At 40.4% G+C, this 25,384-nt stretch overlaps 1 protein-coding gene across 9 annotated transcripts in view; it reads left to right on the top strand.

Annotated features, from left to right (window-relative positions):
* The window catches only part of LOC140199358 (partitioning defective 3 homolog B-like), a 1,206,993-nt gene that overhangs the window by 582,097 nt on the left and 599,512 nt on the right, over positions 1 to 25,384 (top strand). For all 9 annotated transcript variants that reach the window (XM_072261292.1, XM_072261291.1, XM_072261294.1 and 6 more), the window contains exon 10: positions 12,549 to 12,677. In XM_072261292.1, the coding sequence (XP_072117393.1) occupies positions 12,549 to 12,677 (129 nt within the window). The remainder of the gene's footprint in view (positions 1 to 12,548; positions 12,678 to 25,384) is intronic.

Below are 25,384 nucleotides of genomic sequence, written 5' to 3'. Positions count from 1 at the left end.
AGCATCTTATCCAATTAGTGTTTTTTTTATCTGAAGGAGAATAAATTTTTAAGTTTTTTTGTTGACTCAATTATCAATCAAGTAGTCTTAACAGTTACTGCAGCCCAGCTGTTTAATAATCAGAACTAAATTCCTCAACAGTATCCTAGGGAAGTTAATACCTTGGACGGCAGTGCTAAAGGTTTCAGATAAATCATTTAAAATCTCTGGTAAACCAGACTTTTTGAATCTTCAAACAGAAACTCAAGAAGATAGTATTTAACCAGAAATGAAGCTAAGTGAATCAGTGCCAGTTTGTTTCTTACAACACTAATGTACATTTACACATGCTTTTAATATAAACTAAAAAGATGCAGTACAATTTACAGGGGGCAAAATTAGATGCTGAAAATAATCAGGTAGAAGAGGTGATTGGATATTTACAAGAAGGGATGAGTTTTGACAAGTTTTAAAAGATGAGAAGGTGGTGGCAAGTAAGTACACAAAAGGAAATAGGAATAGTAGTAGGCCCCCCAGTCCTGCGAAGCCTGCCTCACCTTTGGATGACCTTGGATGATCCCTCCCAAGCCTTAGCTCCTTTTCTGTGCCCAAACTTCCACTTTAAATACTTGTAATGACCTTGACTACAAAGCTGTCTGGGCCAGAGAATTCCAGACTTTGTGTGCGAAGAAATCTCTATATTCCTCTGTTTTAAATAACTGACCCCCCCCCCCTTTGTCTTGAGCTAATGGGCAGTACCTGGACAATTTAGTTTGTAGTAAGCAGGACTGATATGCTGATTGGCCTTGTGATCAGAATGGATGTTCAAAAGTATGGAGACCAAATTACCTGAGCATTTAGATGATCATATAAGGTTTTGGAAGGTTGGCGATTTAGGTTGGGAAGGAATTGAAGTGCAGTCTGAGTATTTTAAATTAGACAATAGAAATAGGTGCAGGAGTAGGCCATTCAGCCCTTCGAGCCAGCACCATTCACTGTGATCATGGCTGATCATCCACAATCAGTACCCTTTTCCTGCCTTCTCCCCATATCCCTTCACTGCGCTATCTTTAAGAGCTCTATCTAACTCTTTCTTGAAAGAATCCAGAGAATTGGCTTCCACTGTCTTCTGAGGCAGAGCATTCCACAGAACCACAACCCTCTGTGTGAAAACTAAATTGTTGCATTCCAGCATCCTCTACCTTTTTTCCCAAGTCGACTGCTTAGGAGGACTTACAAGTTCATTATTGAGGAGAAATCTATTTTTGGTTTACACGTCTACATGGAGCATGTTAGAATTTATGGAGACTGACAAAAAGGAATTCAAAGTTTGACTCTGATGCAGGCTTTTCATCGATGGCAAGGATGAAGCACATGAGAGGCACATTTTGAAGCAGCAGTGGTGCCTGCATTTAATCAGCTGTGTCTCATTTTATGTCATCTAAGGATTTGGGATAACCACCACTGCCCCAAGCCATTGAAATAACATAATTGCCTCTTCCTCCTACCTGTCAGCTGAGATCTCCACCTCTTATCCTCCTTATAATAGATTATCCCTGACAACTGAAATGCTTTGAGGTCCTCAATATGAAGGAGTTAAGTATAATTGTGAGAAGGACAATTATACAGCCTTAACAGATATAGCTATTAACCTATTGTGGTTCAGTATGTAATTATAACTGTCGAGTTGTTTTGGTTTCCCCATGCCATAGTTGCTGCTTCTCCAATACCATTTTTCTGTTCTTTCCATGTCACCAGCTTCTCTGAATCCCTCTTCTTAGCCAAAAAAAATTACCCATTATTTAATTGAAAATTACTCCATTATCTATTGTAATAAAAAGACATATTCAAATTGTTTATTTGAAATTGTTTTCTTTTAACAGAAGATCTGATAATTTTTAGTGTCATATTAACTCCAAGTTCCTGATTTGGATCCAGGATGTGAAGTTAATTTATCCAGTATAACTGTCTGATCCAAATTCTTACTGATGCTGTCTGTATCATTATCCCTGTTGCTACTTCAGACTGGGGTTGGCCATGGATGTGATGTCCTAGCTGTCTGTGTGATACACAAGCCAGGACAATGTGACATGGAGAGCAAGCTGTTGTCCATGCAGCAGGTTCCCCTTCTCCACACAACTGATGAATCCAAAGGAACAACAGAGACTGATACAGTTTGGCACCAGCGGCATCGCAGGAGTTGCCAGTCAGCATACGACTGTCTTAAGGACTTCAGATCTGGATTTTTCCTCAGGATTTACTCCCAAAAATGTTCCCCATTAGTGGGTATCGCTGCAAAACGGCAGAGATTTGAGAGTTTTCCTTCTCCTGGATGACCTGCCAATCACAGCTAACAAGGCCCATCTGCCTGAAGCAGCTGTTTTAAAGGTGCAAGTAACCCACCTTTGCCCCTTCACCTGCCAATAGAAATGGTTCCGCAGGGCTTGGTAGCTAAGCCACACGTGAAGAAACTTGAAAAGAGCTAAGAGCACTCACAACATGCTGGAGGAACCGTGGAAGCAATCAGTCCTGACGAAGGGTTCCGGCCCGAAACGTTGACTGATCATTTCCATGGATGCTACCTGACCTGCTGAGTTCCTCCAGCATGTTGTGAGTGCTGCTTTGACTCCAGCATCTGCAGAGTATTTTGTGTTTAAAAAGAGCTAATTCTTTTTAAAAAGATCTCACTTTGCTGTCAGGTACATGAGTGATGTGCGTGCTCTTTTTTTTTCGGGATGGTACATTATTTTTTTGTGCAACAGGATGAAAGGAAGCACTGGCTGATAAGTTGAATGCACGGATGAGCCTGACTGCTATTTGATCAGCCACTTCGTCATCTAATATCTCCTGTTTTAGTGCAGTCACGTTTCGTCTGATCATTGCAGGGAAGAACCAGGGGGCCATATCTGGCTGCCTTAAACACAGTATGTAGTTCAGGCAAACTAAACTTTCAGTTGTCACTCAGAGGAGGAGACCTTGTGCTTCAGAAGTTTAATGTGTCTCAATGTGCAGCCTGATCAAGAGAAAACCTTACACTGTAATTTTATTTCTACAAGATAGTTCTCCTGTCAGAAGTGAACTATGTGAAATACACACATGGTTTGGGGTTTAAGGGATGTGTACTGCTCATTATGCCAATCATTTGTCTGGAAGACTTGAGGTAATCAGTGCCCTGAGGGTGTGTAGAATAGTGCTAGAGGCAACCCTTGCAGGTATACTTCAATTATCAAACAGGAATTGTGCCAAATAAAGGAAAGTGCACAAAACTCAGTTGAAATACTACCTCGTTCATTGACAGTACAAAGAGGTGTATTGATAGTTTGCCATTTGCAATCTGCCTAAAAGCCTTATCCCACATGGTAACACAGCTAGTGCTTGATAAACCAATGGCATACAGAAGAGGATATATACTGGAAGGAAGATGATTTTTATCTTGATTCACATTAAGATTCATCTTTTACCCATTCCCACCAGGTTACTGTGATTTCCCCTCTCCAGTGCACACATGACACTTTTTTCTCTCCTTTACATAGTCTCACTCCCCAGCCCCTAAACTCCAGACCTTGGTTGCTGAGAAACCAAAACCTTCAAGATGGTATCCTTGCCTTTTGACCTTGAGCATTTGTCTAAAGCTAGTACAACTGGATTTTTGGAATGCACAGAATATAATCCCAACCAGATACAGTCAGTCTCTCTAGTTATGAAAATTTCAGCATTGAAAGCCTCTCTGTTTGTCATGAATAAATACAACCATGCCCTAGCTCCACACCATGCTTCATTGATCCAGAACTTACTAAAAAGTTGGATAACAATGCAAACAAAGGTGGTTGTCATTTCCTAAGGAAATCTGTGCATCATAGTTTTATACTGAAACATTGCTGAAAATGGCTATTCTCTATTGTTTAATCCAAATTCATATTTAGTCCATTAATGTATTCTGTACCCAGTGCAAAAAGAAACCAGAATGTAAGTTTCCAGCATTTTTAGCAGTCTCCATTTCTATAAATCAATACTTAGTTATTATTCCTGATGGTTGCTTATTTTCATATTGAGACTTCCTAAAAATAATTTTGAAAGCTGTTTTCTGTCCTTAGAATTTATAACATTAGAAAGAGAAAAGTTTTGACAATTGAATTTTCCTAAGCATATAAAACAAACACAGCATATTTAAGTGATGGTTTCAAATCTTTAAATTTCTGACTGTCAATAAAAAAAATGGAATGTAAGGAAAATGGCACTTGCTCAGATCATTCCTCTTTCGTAAATTGCTATGCTGATTTCCACTCATTACACACCAAATATGCATTCGGACACGTGGTTACATTTCCTGAGAGTTGTACTTACGTAAGTTCCCACTTCAGACTGACATATAATTTAGCTTCAGTTTTGCAAGAATCTGATGGAAGAAATTTTAATTCTTTATTTGAACCTTCAAATTCATGTTGAAGATTAATTGTTATTTGTTGAAGATTAATTGTCATTCAACCACACATGAATAGAGCCAAATGAAACAATATTACTCTGGGACCAAGGTGCAAAGCGCAGTTCTAATAGTCATACACGACACAAAGCATATATAGCACATATAAGACAGCAGTGGAATACAAAAAATATATATAGCCCAGGTCCCTGAATCCATGAATGTTGCAACAGTCTGCACTCAGCCTCCATACATCTTGTTTTCTGCCGAGCGAACTCAGAGGCACAGCACTGATTCCAACCGATTCCTCTGGCACTCTAGTGGAGCACATTGACTCCAATATCTTCCCCTGATGGCTGCTAACAGGTAACACTGCGGCTTGAGGCCTAGTTCTCGCCACAACCGAGGCCATGCAGTTCTCCTGCTGTTTTCCAACAAATCTGTGAATCAGACTTGCAGCATTTTGCATTACCTATGTCCAACAGGGTCTTGCGATCACAAGAAAAGCAACTGTCGCTTGCTTAGATTGCACTCCCCCGCGCACTGACTCACGCTCTCCAGTGCAGGCAACAGCATGATCTGCACCAAGTCCAGCTCCTTCAGTTTCTCCACCAATGAGCAACTTTCTGATGGGGTAGACCTGCAGTACTTTAGGTTCTTAATGTCCAGCGATTATATAAAAAAATACATTTAAAAAATAACACCTTTGGTTGGCCCGCGGAATCTGCTGTATCTGAACACATTGCCATCTTACCAGGTCCTACATATTCATTGCTTACTTACTGTATTTATAGAAATAAACCTTAAAATGTTTTCTTTTTGGGTTTTGGACATTGAACTCCAAGAATGGATATTTTATATCTACATATCATCTTCAAAATGTTTCCACTTTCTTTGAGGCATTCAGAGAAGCCATTAAAATGGACTGTAGGATTCTAAAAGGTTCATCTTATTGTCAAAGTATGCACGTATAATACAACTCTGATATTTGTCTTCTCCAGATAGCTATGAAATGCAGAAGGACCGTAGTTGTTGAAAGAAAAGACATCAACTCCCCCCCACCAGCACATTTAAGAAACAGAAACAAAATTTGCGAACCCCAAAATACCCCATCCCCTCCCCAGCAGAAAAAGATAGCGACAATAGCAATCCCCAACCCCCTCACTCGCAGAAAAAGACAGCAACAATAGCATAAAAACCCCCCAAAAACCCCTCACACAAAAACCTAACAGATCACCCACCCACCAGCCGGCCACAAGAAAGAATACACCATAAAACTGAAGGAGACCAATATAAAGTACAGTCGAATAATCACATAAATCTCAGAATATCGAAAACATCTTTCCACCAGCATACAAGGTGAGCAGATGTACAAAATCACTCCTTCCATGAAGAATGACCACTACGCTGGGTCTGAATGCCTCCAACCTTGCTGCTGACCGTCATCACCCTGGTGGCTTCCACTGGGAGTGATTGCTGACCCCCTCCGCATTCACCTTGATGCTTCAGTCTTCCTTGCCACTTTGAGATGGAGTCGTTCATGACCCCGTGCCCTGTCTCTGGTCTTTTCCATGAGTCAGTTCATGTTCTTGGCCCTCTTTGGGTTGCCATCTCTGATCTTCTCCATGTGGCAGTTCTCGGGAAACAGCAGAGCGCAAGTTCATTCGATCGAGTTGCAAACTGCACGTCACAGGCTCCATCATTTTCTATAGCACAAACAAGACAAAAACGAACTGGCAGAAGGCGTAGAAAAGGTGAAGTAATTGAAGAGGTTGGCTATCTGGTAGATGTCGCCTGAGAAATCATTGTTCACTGGCGCCATCTTAAATCTCACTGCTGAGTTGCATTCATAAGTATCCCAGAAGGATTCCTGGTCAGGTTACTCGTCTGAGTGCTACTGGTACCATGTAACCCAGGACTACCTGTCGCATGGTCAGGTGGTCGGTGACTAAACCGGCTTCCCCACCAGGCTTGCCTGGTGAGGAGGGTGGCTAAACACCCTGCAGGATGAAAAACAAGACCTGTCAAAGGGCGGATGAACCCTCTCGTAGGGCCAATGGCCATCTAGCAAACACATGCCGTGAAGCGCGGAAAAGGCATCCCTTGCATCGAAGCTCAGTCTGCCCAGTCACTGCAACAGAACCTCCCCCAGCTGTCTTGGACCCCACCATGCCACTGGATCTGGAAGGGGATGCCGAGAGGGTGGGTCTGGACCTGTGCAACCCCCTACTCACCTAAAATCCACTCACACACACGCTGTTCCTTTCTGAGGAGTGGGGTACCACCCCACTAACTGACTGAAAGCAACCATCATCATCCTATGGGGTGGATAGCCATAGGGAGAAGGATTCCAAAAGAAAATTTCCTCCTGTTTCTAAAAGAGTCTTCATTATCATTTGGTAAAATGCTGAGCAACGTGGAATTGGAAGGGCAGAATTTAATTCCTGGTCTGCACTGAGTTATGCCTGTGCAGGAATGCTGCTAACTGGCACATTGCAGGCTGCAGGAGTACGTACTGAAGCTTCATTCAGCTACAGCAGGGGCTCAGTGGGGAAGGACCACAGTATATGCTTCTTATGGTCCTTCTGTTACTGGAGACGGAGAGGCTGGGTTGGGCGAGGAAGCTTCTCGATTATTGTAGTAGGGGGGCTCAGTGAGTGGCAACAGTGTTATTGGTCTTAAGGAATGTAATAGAACAATATGGAAAGTATTGATTATGAATGGAAGAATGAAAGTGATTTAATGTTATTCTTATTTTTGTCTTAATGAATATGATTTATTTTGATATTAAAAATGTTGTAATACAGAAAGTGTTGAAAGACGCTGTATTTGCATAAGATGCTAATTCCCAACTGCTGTCTCAGAAGCCTCTATTGGAAGTGCCGAGCAGTATTGTTGAAATTAAATACATATTCTATCTTTCAAAACTTCAACATGCCTCAGTTATGACAGACCCATGAACTACTTTTTAGAGTGAACAAAGCTTAGTAGCTAAATTGTGTACATTTACTGTAGGTCCAAAAAATACTTATCGGGGCTTTGGCTGACAGTTCATCTGAGAAACAGCACTTTGAGCAATGCAACACCCACTCTGTACTGCATGACTATTAATTACCCTAAATTTTGTGGCTTGTGGCTTGAATTCAATGCATCCCCATTATAAACATAATAGTGCAGGTGTGCTGAAAAATTCATCCATGCCTTCTGGCTGGTGTGAGAAGATTACCGGTGTGTTGGAAGTATTTGCTTGCGGCCCCTACAGTTTGTGAAACCATTGCCAAGCAAGGTCAGTGTGTTTACGGCAGGAGAGAATGGCTGTATGTTGTTTATTTCAGTGATAAAGTTCACTGGCCCCTACAGTTTGTGAAACCATTGCCCAGCAAAGTCAGTGTGTTTAGGACAAGAGGGGATGGATGTATATTGTTTATTTCAGTGATAAAGTTCACTTAATGTGCATTTGATATTTATGAATTTGAAATTTGTAACATGCATAATTGTAATGTCAAAGCTAAGGATAACATTATTGAGTGGGAAGATCAAGCTGATGTCAGTTCTGCTATTAACAAAATAATTGCTTGTTCATGTGACCACTTAGAACCAAAGGTAGCTCATTATTCCAAATTCACAGAAGTGCGACCAGCATTCCTGGCATAATCCAAATTTTATAGAGCAGGATTAAACAGCAAAAAAAAGTTTTGCTTTAGCACTTGCAAGTTTGCAATTACCATCGTTAGGTTTTTTTTCTCCCCGTCCCTGTTCGTCGATTTTGAATCTTCGTGCATTACACATAATTATTTAGGTGCCGCTCCTGTCGTGGCGTTTGGTAAAGTATTTGAGCCTTCCACAATATCCTGCCCTTTTTTTTCTGCCTCTACCTCACTTTGTTGGCTAAATAAGTAACAATCTTATAATATAGCACATTGTAGACAAAGAATCAGAACTTATGAAAGTTAAGGTATGCAAATCTAAATATCTCTATTAAAAAGTTAAAATTTTAATTTAGTTACTGTAAGTAGTGACCATTGAGCTATAAAAGAACTGCTCTTTGGCTATACTTGAAAGATTGATGGAATAATTACTGGGGCTACAGCCACAGAGCTTCATTTAGCTGAGAAGGCAGAGCTCCATTTGGAGTGCAGGTGAAATTTATATTTCAAATATAAACTTCATTATTAAAAAACCCTAAAGAAACAGTGCAAAACTTTTACATTTATGGTAATTACATTCAGTTGTGTTAACTTATCATTGCCACTTATGTGGCCCCCAGGGCGATATCCCTTTCAATGTTTAAGGGGCTTACCACCCGCCTAAGCTACTCCATGTGTGGTAGCGGAAGGAGCCTAGAATGTGATCCTTCCCCACAGAGCCCTTTCATTGGCTGCAGTAAGCTTCAGTGTGTCACTCAACACGTACTCCTGCACCCTGGGATGTGGCCATAGGCAGCATTCCCTTGGAAAACCTCCAAGTTTTGGGCAGACCAAAGGACATCTTTCACCAATCTGAGGACTTTCTGGCAGCAAAAAAAAAAGTAGTACTGAGCTCTACAAGAGATGAGCAAACAGGACCAGTGAATGCAAGACAAGTTTAATATTGATGTCAGACAGCACTACCTCATACAAAGGATGATGAGTTAGACAAGTTGTCTGATAGCAGAGATAATTCAGTGCCGTGCATTGTAGATTTTTATGGAACAATGAAGAGAATTTCAGGGGTGCACTTATGTTGAGGTTGCACAGTGAAAAACACTTTCCTTTGAGACAGAAGGTTATGTGTTAAGGGTTATCTCTGTGGAAGAGCATAGAGTAGAGGATGGCATTCCAGTGAGGTGGTGTTATGTATTTGGGATTCTTTTTTGGATGTGATGCAAAGCCAAGCTCCAGTTTTTAAGAGATCTTCCAGTCTGTATTGAAGAACATGATAACTCTACCTCTTTACCTTTATCATTTAAACTCTAACCAAGGTCAATAAAGCCAATAGATAGTCTATTGAGGACCTAAAGAAGGGTTTCGGCCCAAAACATGGAATATCTATTCATTTCTTTTTTTTTGGCGTGTGCCTGCGTGCGTGCGAGTCTGTGCATGTGCGTGCGTGCGAGTCTTTGCGCGTGCGTGCATGTGTTTGCGTGTGCGTCTGTGATGATGTCTTTTTCATGGCTTTTACAAGGCGCGTAGCAAGAGAGAGACTGTGTGGCGCGCTACTCCTCACACAGACATTTTGGAGTATTTTTCCCTTTATTTTATGAGGTCGAGTTGCGATCTTGACACTCAACCCGGCACGGGTGGAAAGCGTACTCGGGAGCGGACCTGACTGGTTTCGAACCCGGGAACCTCCGCTCCTGGGTCCAGCGTCGATGTCATTGCACCACCAGCTGGCCCCTATTCATTTCCAAAGATGCTGCCTGACCTGCTGAGTTCCTCCAGCATCTTGTGTGTGTTGCTTTGGATTTCCAGCATCTGCAGACTTCCTCGACTTTACAATTATTGGGTAAATTGTTTTTTTATTGCCACATGTACTGAAGTAGTGAAAAAGTTTTGTTTTGCATGCCACCTGTACAGAACATTTCATCACATCAGTGCATCAAGGCAGTGCAAGGAAAACGCGGTAACAGAATGCAAAACAAAGTGTTACACTTACAGAGAAAGTGCAGTGCAGGCAGACAATCAGGTACCATGCTATGATGAGGTAGATTGTGAAGTGAAGTCCATTATATTGTATGAGAGGCACATTCAGTATGATACACGTTGTCCTTGAGTCAGTTGGTAGGTACGCGCTTTCAGGCTTTTATATGTTTTCTGCCCAATGGGAGGGGAGAAGAGAGAATGTCTGGATGGGTGTGGTCACAGTAGCAGCGAGAAATGCAGATATTCCATGGAGGGGAGGCTAGTTTCCATGATGTGCTGAGCTGTGTCCATGTCCGCATCTCTCTGCAGTTTCTTGTGTTATCAAACAGAGCGGTTACCATACCATTAAGCATCCAGATAGGATGCTTTTTATGTGTATTGATAAAATTGGTTTTTGGTGTTGTCAGGTCCTGCGTTTTTTCATATTGCTATAGTGATGACATTTACAAAAGTTCAAAGTAAATTTATTATCAATGTACATGTATGTCACCGTATACTACCCAGTGATTTATTTTCTTACGGGCGTTCACAGTAAATACAAAGAAAATCAATAAAAAACACACACACAACAAAGCCAGACAAACAACCAACATGCAAAAGACAACAAGCTGTGGAAATATTAAAAAAGAAAACAAAACAACAAAATAATAATAATAAATAAGCAATAAATATTGAAAACATGAGTTGTACAGTCCTTGAAAGTGAATCCATAGGGTTGTGGAACCAGTTCAGTGTTGGGATGAGTGAAGTTATCCCCTCTGGTTCAAGAGCCTGATGGTTGTGGGGAAATAACTGTTCCTGAACCTGGTGGTGTGAGTCCTGAGGCCCCTGTGCCTCCTTCCTAATGGCAGCAGCGAGGAGAGAGCATGGCCTAGATGGTGGGGACCTTTGATGATAGATGTTGCTGTCCTGTGACAGCACTCCTTACAGATGTGCTCAATGGTGGCTTTACCCATGATGGACTGGGTTGTATCCACTACTTTTTGTATGCTTTTCCATTCAGGGCTGTGATGCAACCAGTCAGTAAAATCTCTGTCAAAATTTTAGATGACACATTGAATCTTCTCAAATTCCTAAGAAGATGCAGCTGTGCCTTCTTTGTAATGGCACTTGCATGCTGGACCCTGGACAGATTCTCTGAAGTGAGGACATTACTGCCAATGAAACAGCTTTGGAGTTTTCTAAAATAATGAAGGTTGTGTTATAATTGTACTTCTTTCTTTCTCCGCATTATTTCTTTAAAGTAATTCTAAGCCTGGATGTTGATTGTTGGTAAATTAAGGGACAGGACTTTAGGTGCAGGAGGAGGTGTGGAGTTTGGGTTGACGTTGAATCGTGTCTTTAGTGAATGCTGATGGGGAGGACAGGAAATCATGTCTTCTTTTTTTTCATTTCTCACCACTGCAGGCCTGTGCTGAATCTTAGTAATTCCCACCAAGTGTGGTATGTAGTAGAGATGATGGAGCTATTCTACCCAGCTTCTGCTTTTAAGTTTCATGACACTGAATTGAAAGCACAAAGGCAAAACTTGAAGTCTTAATAATAGAGCCACAAGTCTGGGGTGAATTGAAGAATCATTCAACCATTTATTCAATAGATTTGGTGGCATCGTCTGACAGCTTATTGTCCTGCTAGCTTATGACATTCACACAGTGGCTGTTCATTCTTATTGTGGAAAGAATTTTGAAATGTTTTGTTTTGAATATGTTGTGATATTTTGTGAGGAGAAGTTTGAGACTGTGACAGTGGAAGGCTGATGAGATATACAAGGAAAGTATTGACGAAAGGGGCAAAAATATGGATTGAATTGTTGGCCTCGGTGTCCTTGTCATCATGTTATCATCTTATGGCATCCAGAGCAGACTCACTGTGTTTATGACTGTCATCACTAAGTCAGCACTAGAAGTAAAGTATTCCATTTGTAAGAGAGTTGAAGTTCAGTCTATTAGAAAGTTGTGACCTGCAGTTTAATGCAGACTATGACAGAAGTTCAGCGAAGGTTTATGGAGGAACATGTATGGCCCAAAATAAGGAGATAGCCAGACAAAACTCCTGGACTTAATACTGTTGAGATTAGGACTGTAGAGATAGAGAATGCATTAGTGATAATGTTCTGAAGTATTTCCAGCAGTTTGGAAGACAAAAATGGAATGTCACTATTTGTGAAAGGATAAAGAGATGAAATAGATTAGCTTGATATCTACTGTCAGTAAATGGTGGAACCCATCATATGGAATGTAACAAAACATTTAGAAAATCATAATTAGGCGGAATCAATTTGGTTTTATGAAAGGAAAATTGTATTTGCCAAACTAAAATTATTTTAAGGATATAAATAATAGATTTGATTGGTTGTACAGCGCCTTGGGAAGCCCAAAGTCACGGAGAATGAAACAGAAATGCAAATTTCTATTCAATTGATTTTATTCTTGCTCAAATGACAAAGCTGAATTAGCTTCACTTTCTTTATGAGCAATTTTCCTGTGATTATCTCTGCAGTTGTAAGTGAAATTTTAATTGTTCAATAGGTGAATGGCATCGATATCATGGGGAAGACGCAGGAGGAACTGGTTGGAATGCTGCGTGGTACAAAACACGGAGAGACCGTTTCACTTGTGGTTGCACGTCAAGAAGATGTCTTCGTACCCCGAGAACTGGTGAAGTATATTTACTTTCTTTTTCACAGAATGCTTCACTAAAGGGTCAGCTGCAACCTAGAACTCTGTTCTCTCAAAAGCTGTTTAAATATTTTAAAGTGATTAAAGGATTGGTATGTGCATCCTGAACTTACTTCATCCAGTGCTAGGGCTTCAAAACAGAGGGGAGATAATATAAATATTAGCATGAAGGCATTTAGCGGTGATGTCAGGAAGCACATTTTCCTCACAAAAATTGTTGGAAATCTGGAACTTAATTCCCCCAGCAAGTTGCTGAGTCTAGTTATGGCAAATAATTCAAAACTGCAAGGCAGAAATTCGAATGATATAGTACAAAGGTGACTAAGGTGCAGATCAGCTACAGCCAATTTGGAATAGGCTGTATGAGGCCTTGTTCTTGTGGATGAATCTGTTTCCATTACCGTGTGGTTTACAGTGGTATGGAGTATTTCTCAGGAGTGTGGCTGGGAAGCACAAGTAGCATCATATTGTGACCTGAAATCATTTTGTATGCAGCACTTAACATACGCCTTTCCCCTCAGCACTGCCATTACTGTTATCTCAATGAATGTTTCATTTTGACCTAATAGTTTATACTATACTCAACTTGTCCATAATGGTTTAAATTACTATATAATGTGAAGAATTCCAAACATTTGACTGTGCAGTTTCAAAAAATTATTCAATCTCTGGCTTCTGAAGAAATTTTAAAATGACTCGAGTTTTGCTCCTGCAATTTATGACTCAACTGATCTGCTGATTGAATTGCTGGTTGGAAGCTTATTGCTTTGGCATCTTATTACCTTCTGCAGATTTCACAGTTTGATGTGCATTTTCTAATAAGTTCATTATTTAGCACATTTTTAGGAATTGTCCTATAACTGTATTCAGATGAAGAGCTAAAGATAGGCTACTGAAGAAAACGAGGTACATTTAAATTCATTGTTGAGGTAGTCTTTCTTTATTCTATGCTCCTTTATCACACTGAACTTTCCCATATCTATATTGTGAAGCAGCCCATCAGAATACTGATCCATTTGTCTGTTTACTGATTTTTATATCTTTGTTTTCATACAATATGATTCTCACTGCCCTTGCCTAGTCTCTTAACTCCCTCCCTTCCTCTACCTCTGCTGTCCACACTCGCACGCAGAGATTCCTGTTCTGCTTCTGAGTTTGATTTCATATGAGCTGCAGATGCAGGTGACTTTACTCTGCACTAATTCCTGCACAAGGAAGGAAGTAAAGGATTTCCGACTTCTGTTCAAGTTTTTTTATTATCTCCTGCAGGGAGCATTTTTAATATCTCACTGTCTCTTCCCATCCTCCTCATTGTTTGCTCTCCCCTCCTTAAAATTTATTGCAGGGGAATCACTTTTCCTGGCTGCACACTTACTGGGGTTGAAAGCCATTTATTTTATTAAGCTCTTATCTAAATATGATTGGAGTAAGAAAACAATGCACTGTGAACTCTCTTATTGCCGGATGCAGAATGATTCGCGTTTATTTTGCAGAATAATGAAGCAAAGTTTATTGCAGCTGTATTCAATAGTGCAAAGATAAAGGGAGTCAGAGGCTTGAAAGATTGTGACAGTTATTGTTCCTCCCAGATTAATGCTGGTGCAACAAGTGATTTCAGCTGTTAAGTGTGGCATTAGACTAAGATGTAGACGTACATTTTTCAATTATTTTAAAAATGTGCTTCTTCACGGTTACTTGTGAGTATGGTTTAGCTTCTTTGTGAAAGCAGATTTTGGAATGGTGTGTTTATAAGCTGTTACTTTTATTTTGACCATCAAGATCAGTAGTCACAAATTGGAGGCATGGGTGGGGGGGGGGGAAGAGAAGGGAAATGGGACTAATTAAATACAGAGCAGGCCAGGGTTCAAAAGGCTAAATAGCCTCCTCCTATGTTAGAATCTTCTTAAAAGCAGAATTGGGTAGACTTTTGTTAGACAGGACCACTAAGGGCTATGTAACTAAAGTGGTAAATAGAGTTGCAATGTAGACCACCCTTGATCTAATGGAGTAGAGGGATAAGCTGGTATGGCTAAATGACCTACTTTTGTTCTTGTAATGATGGTGGCTTCCTTTCAATGATGGTTTTACCACCTATGAAATACTTTGTGTCAAAGCATGTGACAGGGTTAGGGTTAGCTGATGAGAAAAGTTATTCCATAATACATGTTTAAAGATGGGACCGAGACTCGGGGCAAACTTAATGGAGATGCGGGATGAAGGAACCATGGGATAGGTTTCATGATTTGCACTTGGAATATGACTTGGCTACTTAGCATCACCTTCAGTTCCTGTACATACTGATTTTTATTGCATCTCTGCTAAGGGTCATGTTTACGGCTGCTTAAACCCTCTCAAAAAACTCACCTTGGCTTCTCCTTGTCTTCAATTCTCCTCATTCAACACATTCCTTAAAGTCTTTGAACAAACATGTGGTGGATTGTTCTAAAATTCATTTGTGGCTTTTGTTGGTTAACTTTCCTTTGAACATGTCATGGAATGTTTTTTACCACTGGAAGGATGTCATATGAATTCACCTTAATATTCAAACAACAGGAATTCTGCAGATGCTGGAAATTCAAGCAACACACATCAAAGTTGCTGGTGAACGCAGCAGGCCAAGCAGCATCTGTAGGAAGAGGTGCAGTCGACGTTTCAGGCCGAGACCCTTTGTCAGGACCAACAAGGACCGTTAGTCCTGACGAAGAGTTTCGGCCTGAAACGTCGACTGCACCTCTTCTTACAGATGCTGCTTGGCCTGCTGCGTTCACCAGCAACTTTGATGTGTGTTGCTCATCTTAATATTGTTGCATTGCATATCACACCTACTGGTTATATATTTGGCTTCCTCTGCTTCCAACCATCAGACACACGTTCTGCTTTAAATATTTCATCATTATTCATGCACGTCATTTCTTGATGCATTTAAGGCATTAATTGATGACCATATGCAGGTTTTACTATATAATAGTAAATACTTGGATGTCAACATGGCATTTGTCTTTATTGCGTAATTGGAGGTGCTTTATTAAAGTTTTGTCACTTCCAGGTAAAACAGTTGTAATGTGTGTTGATCTATTATTTCTGGGTATTCGCTTGAAAGAATTTTTTCCCATCAATGATTAATCATTGTGTTCTTAAAATGAAATGTTGAGGAATAAATGAACTGACATTTCAGCTTCATCATCTGTACGTTTTCAGATGAATAACGCAGTACCTTTTGCACTCTTGCTATTTCAACTCTTTGTGAGTGTGTTAAATCAGTCTTCCTCACAATACCAGACACTCCATTCCTTTCAGAATTCTTGTTTATCTTCTTGAAGGCTGCTATTTAAATAGTGAGATGAGCCAAAGAAAATTAAGTCTATGGAAACAGATCAAAACAAAGAAGAGGATATTAAGTTAATCCCAATTCTTTGTAACTGATGTTAAAAGGATTCTGAGGACACAAGGGTTTTTTTTGAAAAAAATCCTCTGCTTTAACAAACACATTGTATGGGGTGGGCATTTAAAGAATAATTAATTATCACCTTCCTGGGTTGTGGAATTATCAGTGACAGCTGTAAAACAAAAGCCTTTCATTGAATAGCCCTCTTGTCACCCAAGAACAGCAACTCTTTAATGAAAGGGAAGACAGACAGCAGAGGCTGCCTTCTCTTTCCGTCATTCACCCGACCACCCCCCACTGAAGCTGCTCCCGCTGTCTCAATATGACAGGCGTCTGCACGCGCAGGCCGCTATATTGTTTTCTTGCAGGAAGTTGTCTTGCATTTTTGATCATCTAGTGTGCAAGTACATAATTCTACAGCTGTGTATGCTTTCTTCCGTGATGGCGTTAAATCTTGCGATATTTACATAGCTCCTTTAACATTGTAAAATATCCTACAGCAATGAAGACAAGGGCTAGCCTCAAAATTTGACAATTGTGTTTGGACATTGGACATAATGGAAAATTAAAAGGAAGATTTGAGGGAGATGGGTCAGTGAAGAGGTTTTATCACATTGCATGCTGCACACGGACTGCCCGCCCTGTTGGGTGTGGGCTTTCATTGGTTTTATTATGGTTACTGGCTTTACTGAGTATGTCCACAAGAAATTGAATCTCAGGGTTGTATATGGTGACACATATATTTATATGCTTTGATAATAAATTTATTTTGAACTTTTTGATCATTTTAAGGTGAATGGAAGGAAGTACAGGGGAATGACAGAGGTAATTTCTTTACACAGGGTGTGGTGAGCACAGGGACTGTCCTTCCAGGGCTGGTTGTAGATGGAGGTACTTTAGACACATTTAAGAAGCTCTTTGACAGGCACATGGATGATACAAAAATGGAGCGCTCTAGGAGGGAAGGGTTAGATTGATTTTAGAGTAGGTTGGAACATGGTGAGCTGAAAGCCTTAACTCTGCTGCAGTGCCCCGTGCTCTGAATTCTCAGAATTTCATTGCTTTGCTACTGGTGCACCTTCAGCCTGAGGCATGCCAGCTGTAATAGGGCAGTGGATATTAGAGATGTGCAGATGAGTCAAAACTGCAGCAGCAAGAGCAGCTGAAAGGATTGCTAGTATAGTGGAAGGTTGAGGGTGATTTGAAAATAGGGATGAAGATTTCAAAGTCAAGGTCCTGCTGCAGTTGTAGGCTACAGATGCAGTTAGTGCTGGATGAACAGGACCTGTATAATTGATAATGAGCAGCAGAGATTCGGAAGACCTCGGGTGTACAGAGGGTGTAATGTTGGGATGCCAGAAGGAAGAACATTTATTCTGGGGCTTGCTTTCCTGGGCTCATGTAAAAAATCTAAGTTTGCACAATCATCACTCCCATCCATTAGTTATCATGTGCCAGAGATTTTAACGTTCCTTTTACATTATTTATTGTTGTTGCCAACTCAGTTATGACCCTACATTCAGACACGTGTGTTTTTAATTCCCTACCCAATCACAGTTGACTAGTTTTGTAAAGTGTGGCCTGCTCTATGAAGTTCTTTCCCAAAATCACCTTGTCTTATAATACCAAAGGCCTCTTTAAAATTGCACCTCTTTGATCACCACCCTGTTATTCTCACCCGTCTCTTCCTTTCCCTTTTAATAAAGCACTTTGTTTTGTTGCATGGGAGTTGCCGTATAGAGATGTAAATGTTGGCGTCTTTTCAGTGGCAGCAACATTAAAGTACATGATGAAAGGAGAAGAGAAGTGATGAATATTGATCTTGGGTTTACATCCCTGTGAAGTGTGGCATTGTTTTTTGTATCCTAAATGAGAGTATTTTGTCAATATGTGAACATACCGATAGACATCCAGATTAAGCAGTGTGTGACTGTTCAGGAGTGTGATTGATGGTTATAAGAGCTGGTACAAACAGAGATAATTAAATCCTGTGTGGAACATGATGGTTCCTAAATTGGTGGAAGTTCTAAAATGTGATCCCACAAGTCCAATTTATCAAGGATGTATAATGGATTAGATAGTTATTCCAGAATTTTGATAAATTTTTTGTGAGTTCAAGACAGGCTGTGAGAAACTTTGCCTTTGGAGATTAAGAGCATTCACAACCTCGGGGTGTTTCAAAACTAACTGAAGTACTGTTAGAAACAATGAAATGTTAGAGCACAGAAGAAGGCTATTCATGACAGTGCCAGATCTTTGATAGACCTATACAGTGGTTTTCACTGCCACCTCCCTTCAAGAATTGTTTGAATTCTTGTTTGAAACCTCCTATTGTATATATTTCAACTGACCATTTAATCGGTACATTTCAGTTTGGCCCACTATGTAAGGTGTATTTTCCTCACGCATTCTTTGGGTCTTTTGCCAATCACCTTTAGGTGTGCCTCTTGCTACCAACCAACACTGCATAGTCATAGTCATAGTCATAGACATACTTTATTGATCCCGGGGGAAATTGGATTTTTGTTACAGTTGCACCATAAATAATAAATAGTAATAAAACCATAAATAGTTAAATAGTAATATGTAAATTATGCCAGGAAATAAGTCCAGGACCAGCCCATTGGCTCAGAGTGTCTGACCCTCCAAGGGAGGAGTTGTAAAGTTTGATGGCCACAGGCAGGAATGACTTCCTATGACACTTTGTGTTGCATCTCAGTGGAATGAGTCTCTGGCTGAATGTACTCCTGTGCCCAACCAGTACATTATGTAGTGGATGGGAGACATTGACCAAGATGGCATGCAACTTGGACAGCATCCTCTTCAGCCACTAGAAATAACATTGACTGTGGAAGGTAAAGTTAGTTGCATTGAATCAGGGCCTCATTGATCATAATAGAATGTCAGTGGTTGTGTAATGGCAAGGTGCTTGGTGGGACATTGCTGGGACGAACAGGATCAGGGTCAGTGGGTGAGGTGGGGGGTTGTAAAAGCCAGAGATGTAAAGAGGGACAACTGTTGATCATTTAAAGGGAATGTAACTAAATTGGGTTCCCAGTTATCACTGGGACTTTATCATCAAATCAACTGCAAGTGTCCCGACTTGGAAGCACGTGGAGAAATTTTATTTAGTAACTTTTGAATTTAAGGAATGTCAATGTGTAACGTATCTGAAAGAGAAAGGATTTCATTGGCTCAAACTTGGTTCATGACCAGATGTGGCCGGCTGACTTTCTGGATTGGTGCTATTATACTTGAAAGGTATCATTATGCTACATTGCAGGAAGAACTGAATTTTTACCAGCACATCACTGATAAAAACAGTGCTCTGCAGTCAACTTTGTGGTTCACTGAACCTGAGCTGCTGCTTGACAACCTCTTCTCAGCTATCAAAGCAGCCTCAAAGAGACTGTAGGTCCTGATGCTGGCTTTTGACTTTAGACGTCAACTTTCACCTTTTTGCCTCAACAGATGCTGCATGACCTGCTGATTTCTTCCATCATTTTGTTTTTTTGTTCCACAAAACCAGTCTCTGTCCTTATTATAACAGCTCCCAGTTTTGTCTCCTTACAACTTCCCATTTTAGGACATCACGAGGATGTGGGAGATGCTAAATAAATACAGCTCTTTTATTTTGCTTCATGCATCACTTTATCTATGGGAAGAGAGTTCTGCAGCCTTTCCACCAACTCCTTAAGATTCCTTCTTAAACTCCAGTGCTTTACTTTTCTCTTTTATCCTGATCTTTCTGATAATGCCTTCAGTCACACTAAGATCTATTTTTATAGCTTAGCGTGCAGTACTACAAACTAAAACTTCTTGGGAGAAAATACACAGACAGAACAAAGAATGAAACATTCTTCAATCAACTGGATTAGATTTGTCTATCATCATAAACACCAAAGTGCAATGCAATCCCTTGTCCGCATGTAGCTCACGGAGTACACAGTATCCATGGCAATAATAAATAAAAATACAATAATAAATATATGATGAATGCAAAACAGCAGAAAGGTTGTCATGAAAAAATGACAATAATAAAATAACGGAGAAAGGTGGTAATAAGGGCTTAAGAATGAGGCATTGATCGTGTGGATAGTCAGAGGCTTTTTCCCAGGGCTAAAATGGCTAACACGAGAGGGCACAGTTTTAAGGTGCTTGGAAGTAGGCACAGAGGAGATGTCAGGGATAAGTTTTTAACGCAGAGAGTGGTGAGTGTGTGGAATGGGCTGCTGGCAACGGTGGCGAAGGTGGATATGATAGGGTCTTTTAAGAAACTCCTGGTTAGGTACATGGAGCTTAGAAAAATAGAGGGCTGTGGGTGACCCTAGGTAATTTCTAAAGTAAGGACATGTTCGGTATAGCATTGTGGGCCAAAGGGCCTGTATTGTGATGTAGGTTTTCTATGTTTCTAAGAACATGGCAACACCACTGAGAAGTGGGGTGATTGAGATGATTGGTTCAGGAATCTGATAGCAATGGGGAGGAAGTTGTTCATAAGTTTGGACATCTGGGTTTTCGAGCTCCTATATGCTCTCCCAGAAGGGAATGGCCAGGGTGGCAGACATAATTGATGGTACAACTAGCATTCTTGAAGCTACACCCAGTGATGATGGCCTGAATGGAAGGGACTGACAAGCCTGTGATGGACTGGACTGTGTTTACCATTCTCTGCAGGTTCCATAGGTGTTAAAGGAGCAGCAACTGCAAGTCGTTTGTGTGTTTTTCCACCAGAGGACATATACTGTGCTTATCTTTGCCACACACTGGAATTGGAAGCAGATTCCTGACTTGAAACTCTTGTTTATACAATGGTCAACAGGTTGAAGAGGAAAAAAATGTTTACAGTTGAAGCAATCCTTCCTTTTTCCTGTCTGGCTGTATTTCATGTATTTTCAGCACTCTGGGTAACGCAGATGATAAATGCTGGCGGGAATTTTGTGTATGTGCGAACACACTATAGATATTTCCTAAAAATTCCTTTGATCTTCACATATAGGTGCTGAGCCATGAGTTTTTAAAATACTTTTGAAGCAGTTGAGAAATGTAACCTTTGGGATACAGGTTGAAATGCAGTTAACAATTGGTGTAGGCTACACAGAAGTGTCAATGCTAGTTCTCTTGATTTCAGAGGATTCTGAATAAACTGATTGCAGGGCAGTCTGCTGCATTAGCAGAGGGCATTAGTATACTCTGTTTTATTCTCTGTCTGGTCCTTAGTTACTTGTGATTTGTCACTTGATGTCCTCCTTGGCTTAGTATTTTGTAGCATTGAAGTGGCAGCTTCAGGAATAATAAATTGTCTTTCTTTTTGGCAATCTGAAACCCTCCAATCTGAGCAAATGCTGTAGCTAACTTGTAACCTTGGCTGTATCATTCAGTTTTTTCCCTAATCCTTGGGGCTCCCAAGCTTCCTCTTCAATCTCAACATGATTCTCGCTTCCGTAACTAATTATGCCCTTGTGTTCCTTTAATGTTCTTATGCTTCTGACTTTTACTCGACTGAATCAAGTACATTGTTCCACCCTTCGAGCTAAATCAGAATCAGGTTTAATATCACTGGCATAGGTCATGAAACATGTTGTTTTGCAGCAAGATAATAAAAGCTATAAATTACAATAAGAAATATGTGTGTGTGTATATATACACCCGCGCGCACACGCATGGACGCACGCGCACATACACAAAATATATATATTATTTGTATACATAAATAAGTAGTGGGAAAAAAAGAAAGAAAAAATAGGAGTTAGAGTTTATGGATTCATTGTCCATTCCGAAATGGGAAAGAAGCTGTTCCTAAAACAGCGAGTGTGTGTCTTCAGGCTCCTGTCTTCTACTTTCCTTTATCTTTATAATTTTGCACCTCTCCCCATCCAGGTCACTGGATTTACTTCTGTACATCTACAATTCTTCTTTTCTAGGACTTCCTCTTAATTCCAGTCTGAAGAAGGGCTCCTGTTTTCCCCGGTTACTGACCAAATTGTTCTGTTCCCACCACTGTCTTTTACTCTTGGTTTCATATGTCTAGCATCTGCAACTTTTTATCTCAAGGGAAAAACATTTGGATGAAGTAAGGCCCAAATGGGAATGTGTTACCCTAATTTTATTGATTTTCTCCTCATTTAATCCTTTGGAATAAGGCAAAAATTTATTTCCAAAGTTTGAATTAACTGATGTAATTCATCACTGTTCGCATAACTTGAAATGTATTGAGAAAATGGATTGCTGAATTATTCTGAAGGATTGCAAGCCCTACAGTACTGTGTGATGTCAATGACTGATAAGCAAATATTGTCTTCAGAGCATTAGATTCAAATATGCTAACAGTTGTTGTAATCGCAGAATCCTTTGGGGTATGAATCCTCCTTGCATTTGAACTCTTATTCCCCAATTTTCAATCTGGATTTAGAAGTAATTTTATTTTCACCGCATAAGTAATAGGGAGATTGAACAGGCTGCTGATTAAACCACTTTATGCTGGGTCACTCAACACTTTTAAAAATGGAGCAGGATGTCTGTCTACTTTAAATAAGGCTTGAAGATTAAAAGACTAAATACACTGAGACTAAATTCATTGTGGGGAAAAGAGATTGTGAGAAAAGCCTGTCTTTATGGCACTTTTCACAAATTCAAGGTATTCCAAAAGCTTTACAGCGACTGGAGTGTCCTTGAATTGAAGTCCCTCTTGTAATACAGGAACTACGGCAGCTGTTTTTTCACATAGCAAAATCCCCACAAAAAGACTGTGGTAGTAACTAGATAATTTGATATCTTGATGATGATAGTTGAGGGAGAATGATCAGCAAGTGGTGGTCCGAGTAAAGCCTCTACCTCTCAGCTCAGTGATCTGGATTTTGTCTCAACCTGACTGCTGTCTGCGTGGAGTTTGCATGTTTTCCCTGTAACTATGTGGGTTTCCTCTGGGTGCTCTGGTTCCCTCTCTCCTCCCAAAGACCTGTGGGGTTGGTAGGATAACTGACTGCTGTAAATTGATCCTAATTTATAGGTGAGCAGCAGGGGAAGATAATGTGAGTGTGGGGAATAAAACTGGGATTGATGTAGGATTAGTGCAAATGTTTGATGATTGGTGCAAATTCTGTGGGCTGAAGGCCTGTTTCTGAGCAGTATGACTCTTAAGTCCTTTTACTCTTATGTACAGGAGATGGCATAGGATCCACTATATTTATCTAAGAGGAGAGATTGGCCTTCTCTGGCTCAACCTGCTTTTCTGGCTGGACTGCCTCAGGACTAGTCTTGCTCACACATTCTTGGAATGGGACTTGAAACTCATGGCTCGGGCTGAAATGCTGACACTAATATTGGGCTCACCATAATTACTCTCAAGACCGTAGAAATAATTCAGTTTATGAAATTTAAAACTCTTAACTGGAACTGCCTGGATATACACTGTGTGGTCACTTTATTAGGTACCTCCTGCATCTAATAAAGTGGCCACCAAGTGTATGTTCATGGTTTTCTGCTATTGTAGTCCACCTGTTTAAGGCATGACATGTTGTGCATTCAGAGATGCTGTTCTGCACATCACTGTTGTAACGCGTGGTTATTTGAGTTACTGTCAGCTTGAACCAGTCTGGCCATTCTCAAGTTCAAGTTCCAAGTTTATTGACATCTGACTATACATACAAACAACCAAACGAAGGATCGTTCCTCCGAACCACGGTGCACTCTCAAAATATATATATATATATCACACACAGCACATAAAACAAAATATTACTACAAATAAGTTAATAAAATATAAGTCAAAATGCATGTAGTGGACCGCACAAGTAAACAGCAAGCATTAAATTGTGCAGCGAACAGAAACATCTTGCTGTTCTAGTGATGAGACCTTGGTGGTGGCAGGGTAATCATTTGTCTCACAGCCTGAGGGAAGAAGCTGTTACCCAGTCTGGCTGTCCTCGTCCTGGTGTTCCTGTACCTCCTTCCTGATGCTAGTAGGTCAAAGAAATTGTTGGGTAGGTGGTAGGGATCCTCAACAATACTTCAGGTTCTTCGTATAGAGCACTCCTGATAATTGTCATAAATAGGGAGGAAAGATACCCTGGTGATCCTCTCCACACTTTCTACTATCCTCTATAGGGTCTTGCAGTCCGATGCCTTGCAATTTCCGCACCACACAATGAAGAAGCCAGGCAGAACACCCTTGATGGTGTTTCTGTAGAAAATTATTAAAATAGGAACAGAGAGTCTTGCGTGCCTCAATCTCCTCAGAACGTGTAGACACTGCTCTGCCTTCTTGACTAGTAAGGAAGTGTGGTGGTTACAGGTTACACATTGACCTCTCATAAAAAAGGTGTTCTTTCCCACAGAACTGCCATTCACCAGATGTTTTATTTTTTTTCGCAGCCTCCTCTGTAAATTCTAGAGACGGTTGTGCATGAAAATCCCAGGAGATCAGCAGTTTCTGAGATACTCAAACCACCCCATTTAGCACCAACAACCATTGTACGATTTAAGTCACTTAGATCAGTTTTCTTCCACATTCCGCTATTTGGTCTGAACAGCAACTGAATCTCTTGACCAGGTCTGCATGCTTTTATGCATTGAGTTGCTGCCACATGATTGACTGTTACATATTTGCATTAATGAGTAGGCGTACAGCTGTGCCAAATAAAGTGGCCACTGAGAGAACAGGTACCAAGCCTGAAAAGGACAATTCCGATAAGTAAATATTTGACGCTCAAGATCATTTGCAGCAGTCCATTTGAGTCTGTGTTCATACATGCAATATAAAGTGTGAGGTTAGATCTCTGCTCTGAAAATAATTCTAACCAGGTGGTGATTAGTGCAGCAATCGCTGAGGAAATTAAATTGGAGAGTGTAATAAACCATGTTGCTTAGGGATTGTTCACGTGAAGAGTCATTGCTTATTTGATATTTCTCTTTCTGTCTTGATTGTTTGGAAAGGTACACTGCCAAATAACATGGGTGTTTGTAAACAATAAGATGATTGCAGAGAATCAGGCCAAGAATCCAAATCTGTCCAGTTTCCTTTGGAGAAGTTAGGATCAGGATTGATAAATTAGTTTGAACATTTTTGATTATCAGAGATTCTTAACCTCCATTTTCTCATTGCCCAGTCAGATAACATTTATCACTAGTGACTAATGATATGCAAGACAGAGAAATGGTCAAAAGTTGTTTAAATTCCTCAGATTTTCTTTAAAGTTGCTTACAGCTTTTCTGGAACTCAAAGATAATTCTAGTCAGCTCAAAATCTGTTTAGGTTAAAATTATTCAGAAAGTGACAGGGACAACAAGTCAATGCAGGCAT

This window comes from Mobula birostris, chromosome 6 (genome assembly GCF_030028105.1).
Source record: "Mobula birostris isolate sMobBir1 chromosome 6, sMobBir1.hap1, whole genome shotgun sequence".
In the NCBI taxonomy this organism is placed as follows: Eukaryota; Metazoa; Chordata; class Chondrichthyes; order Myliobatiformes; family Myliobatidae; genus Mobula; species Mobula birostris.
Note: the sequence above shows the minus strand (reverse complement) of the source record. Positions and strands in the feature narration are given on the sequence as shown.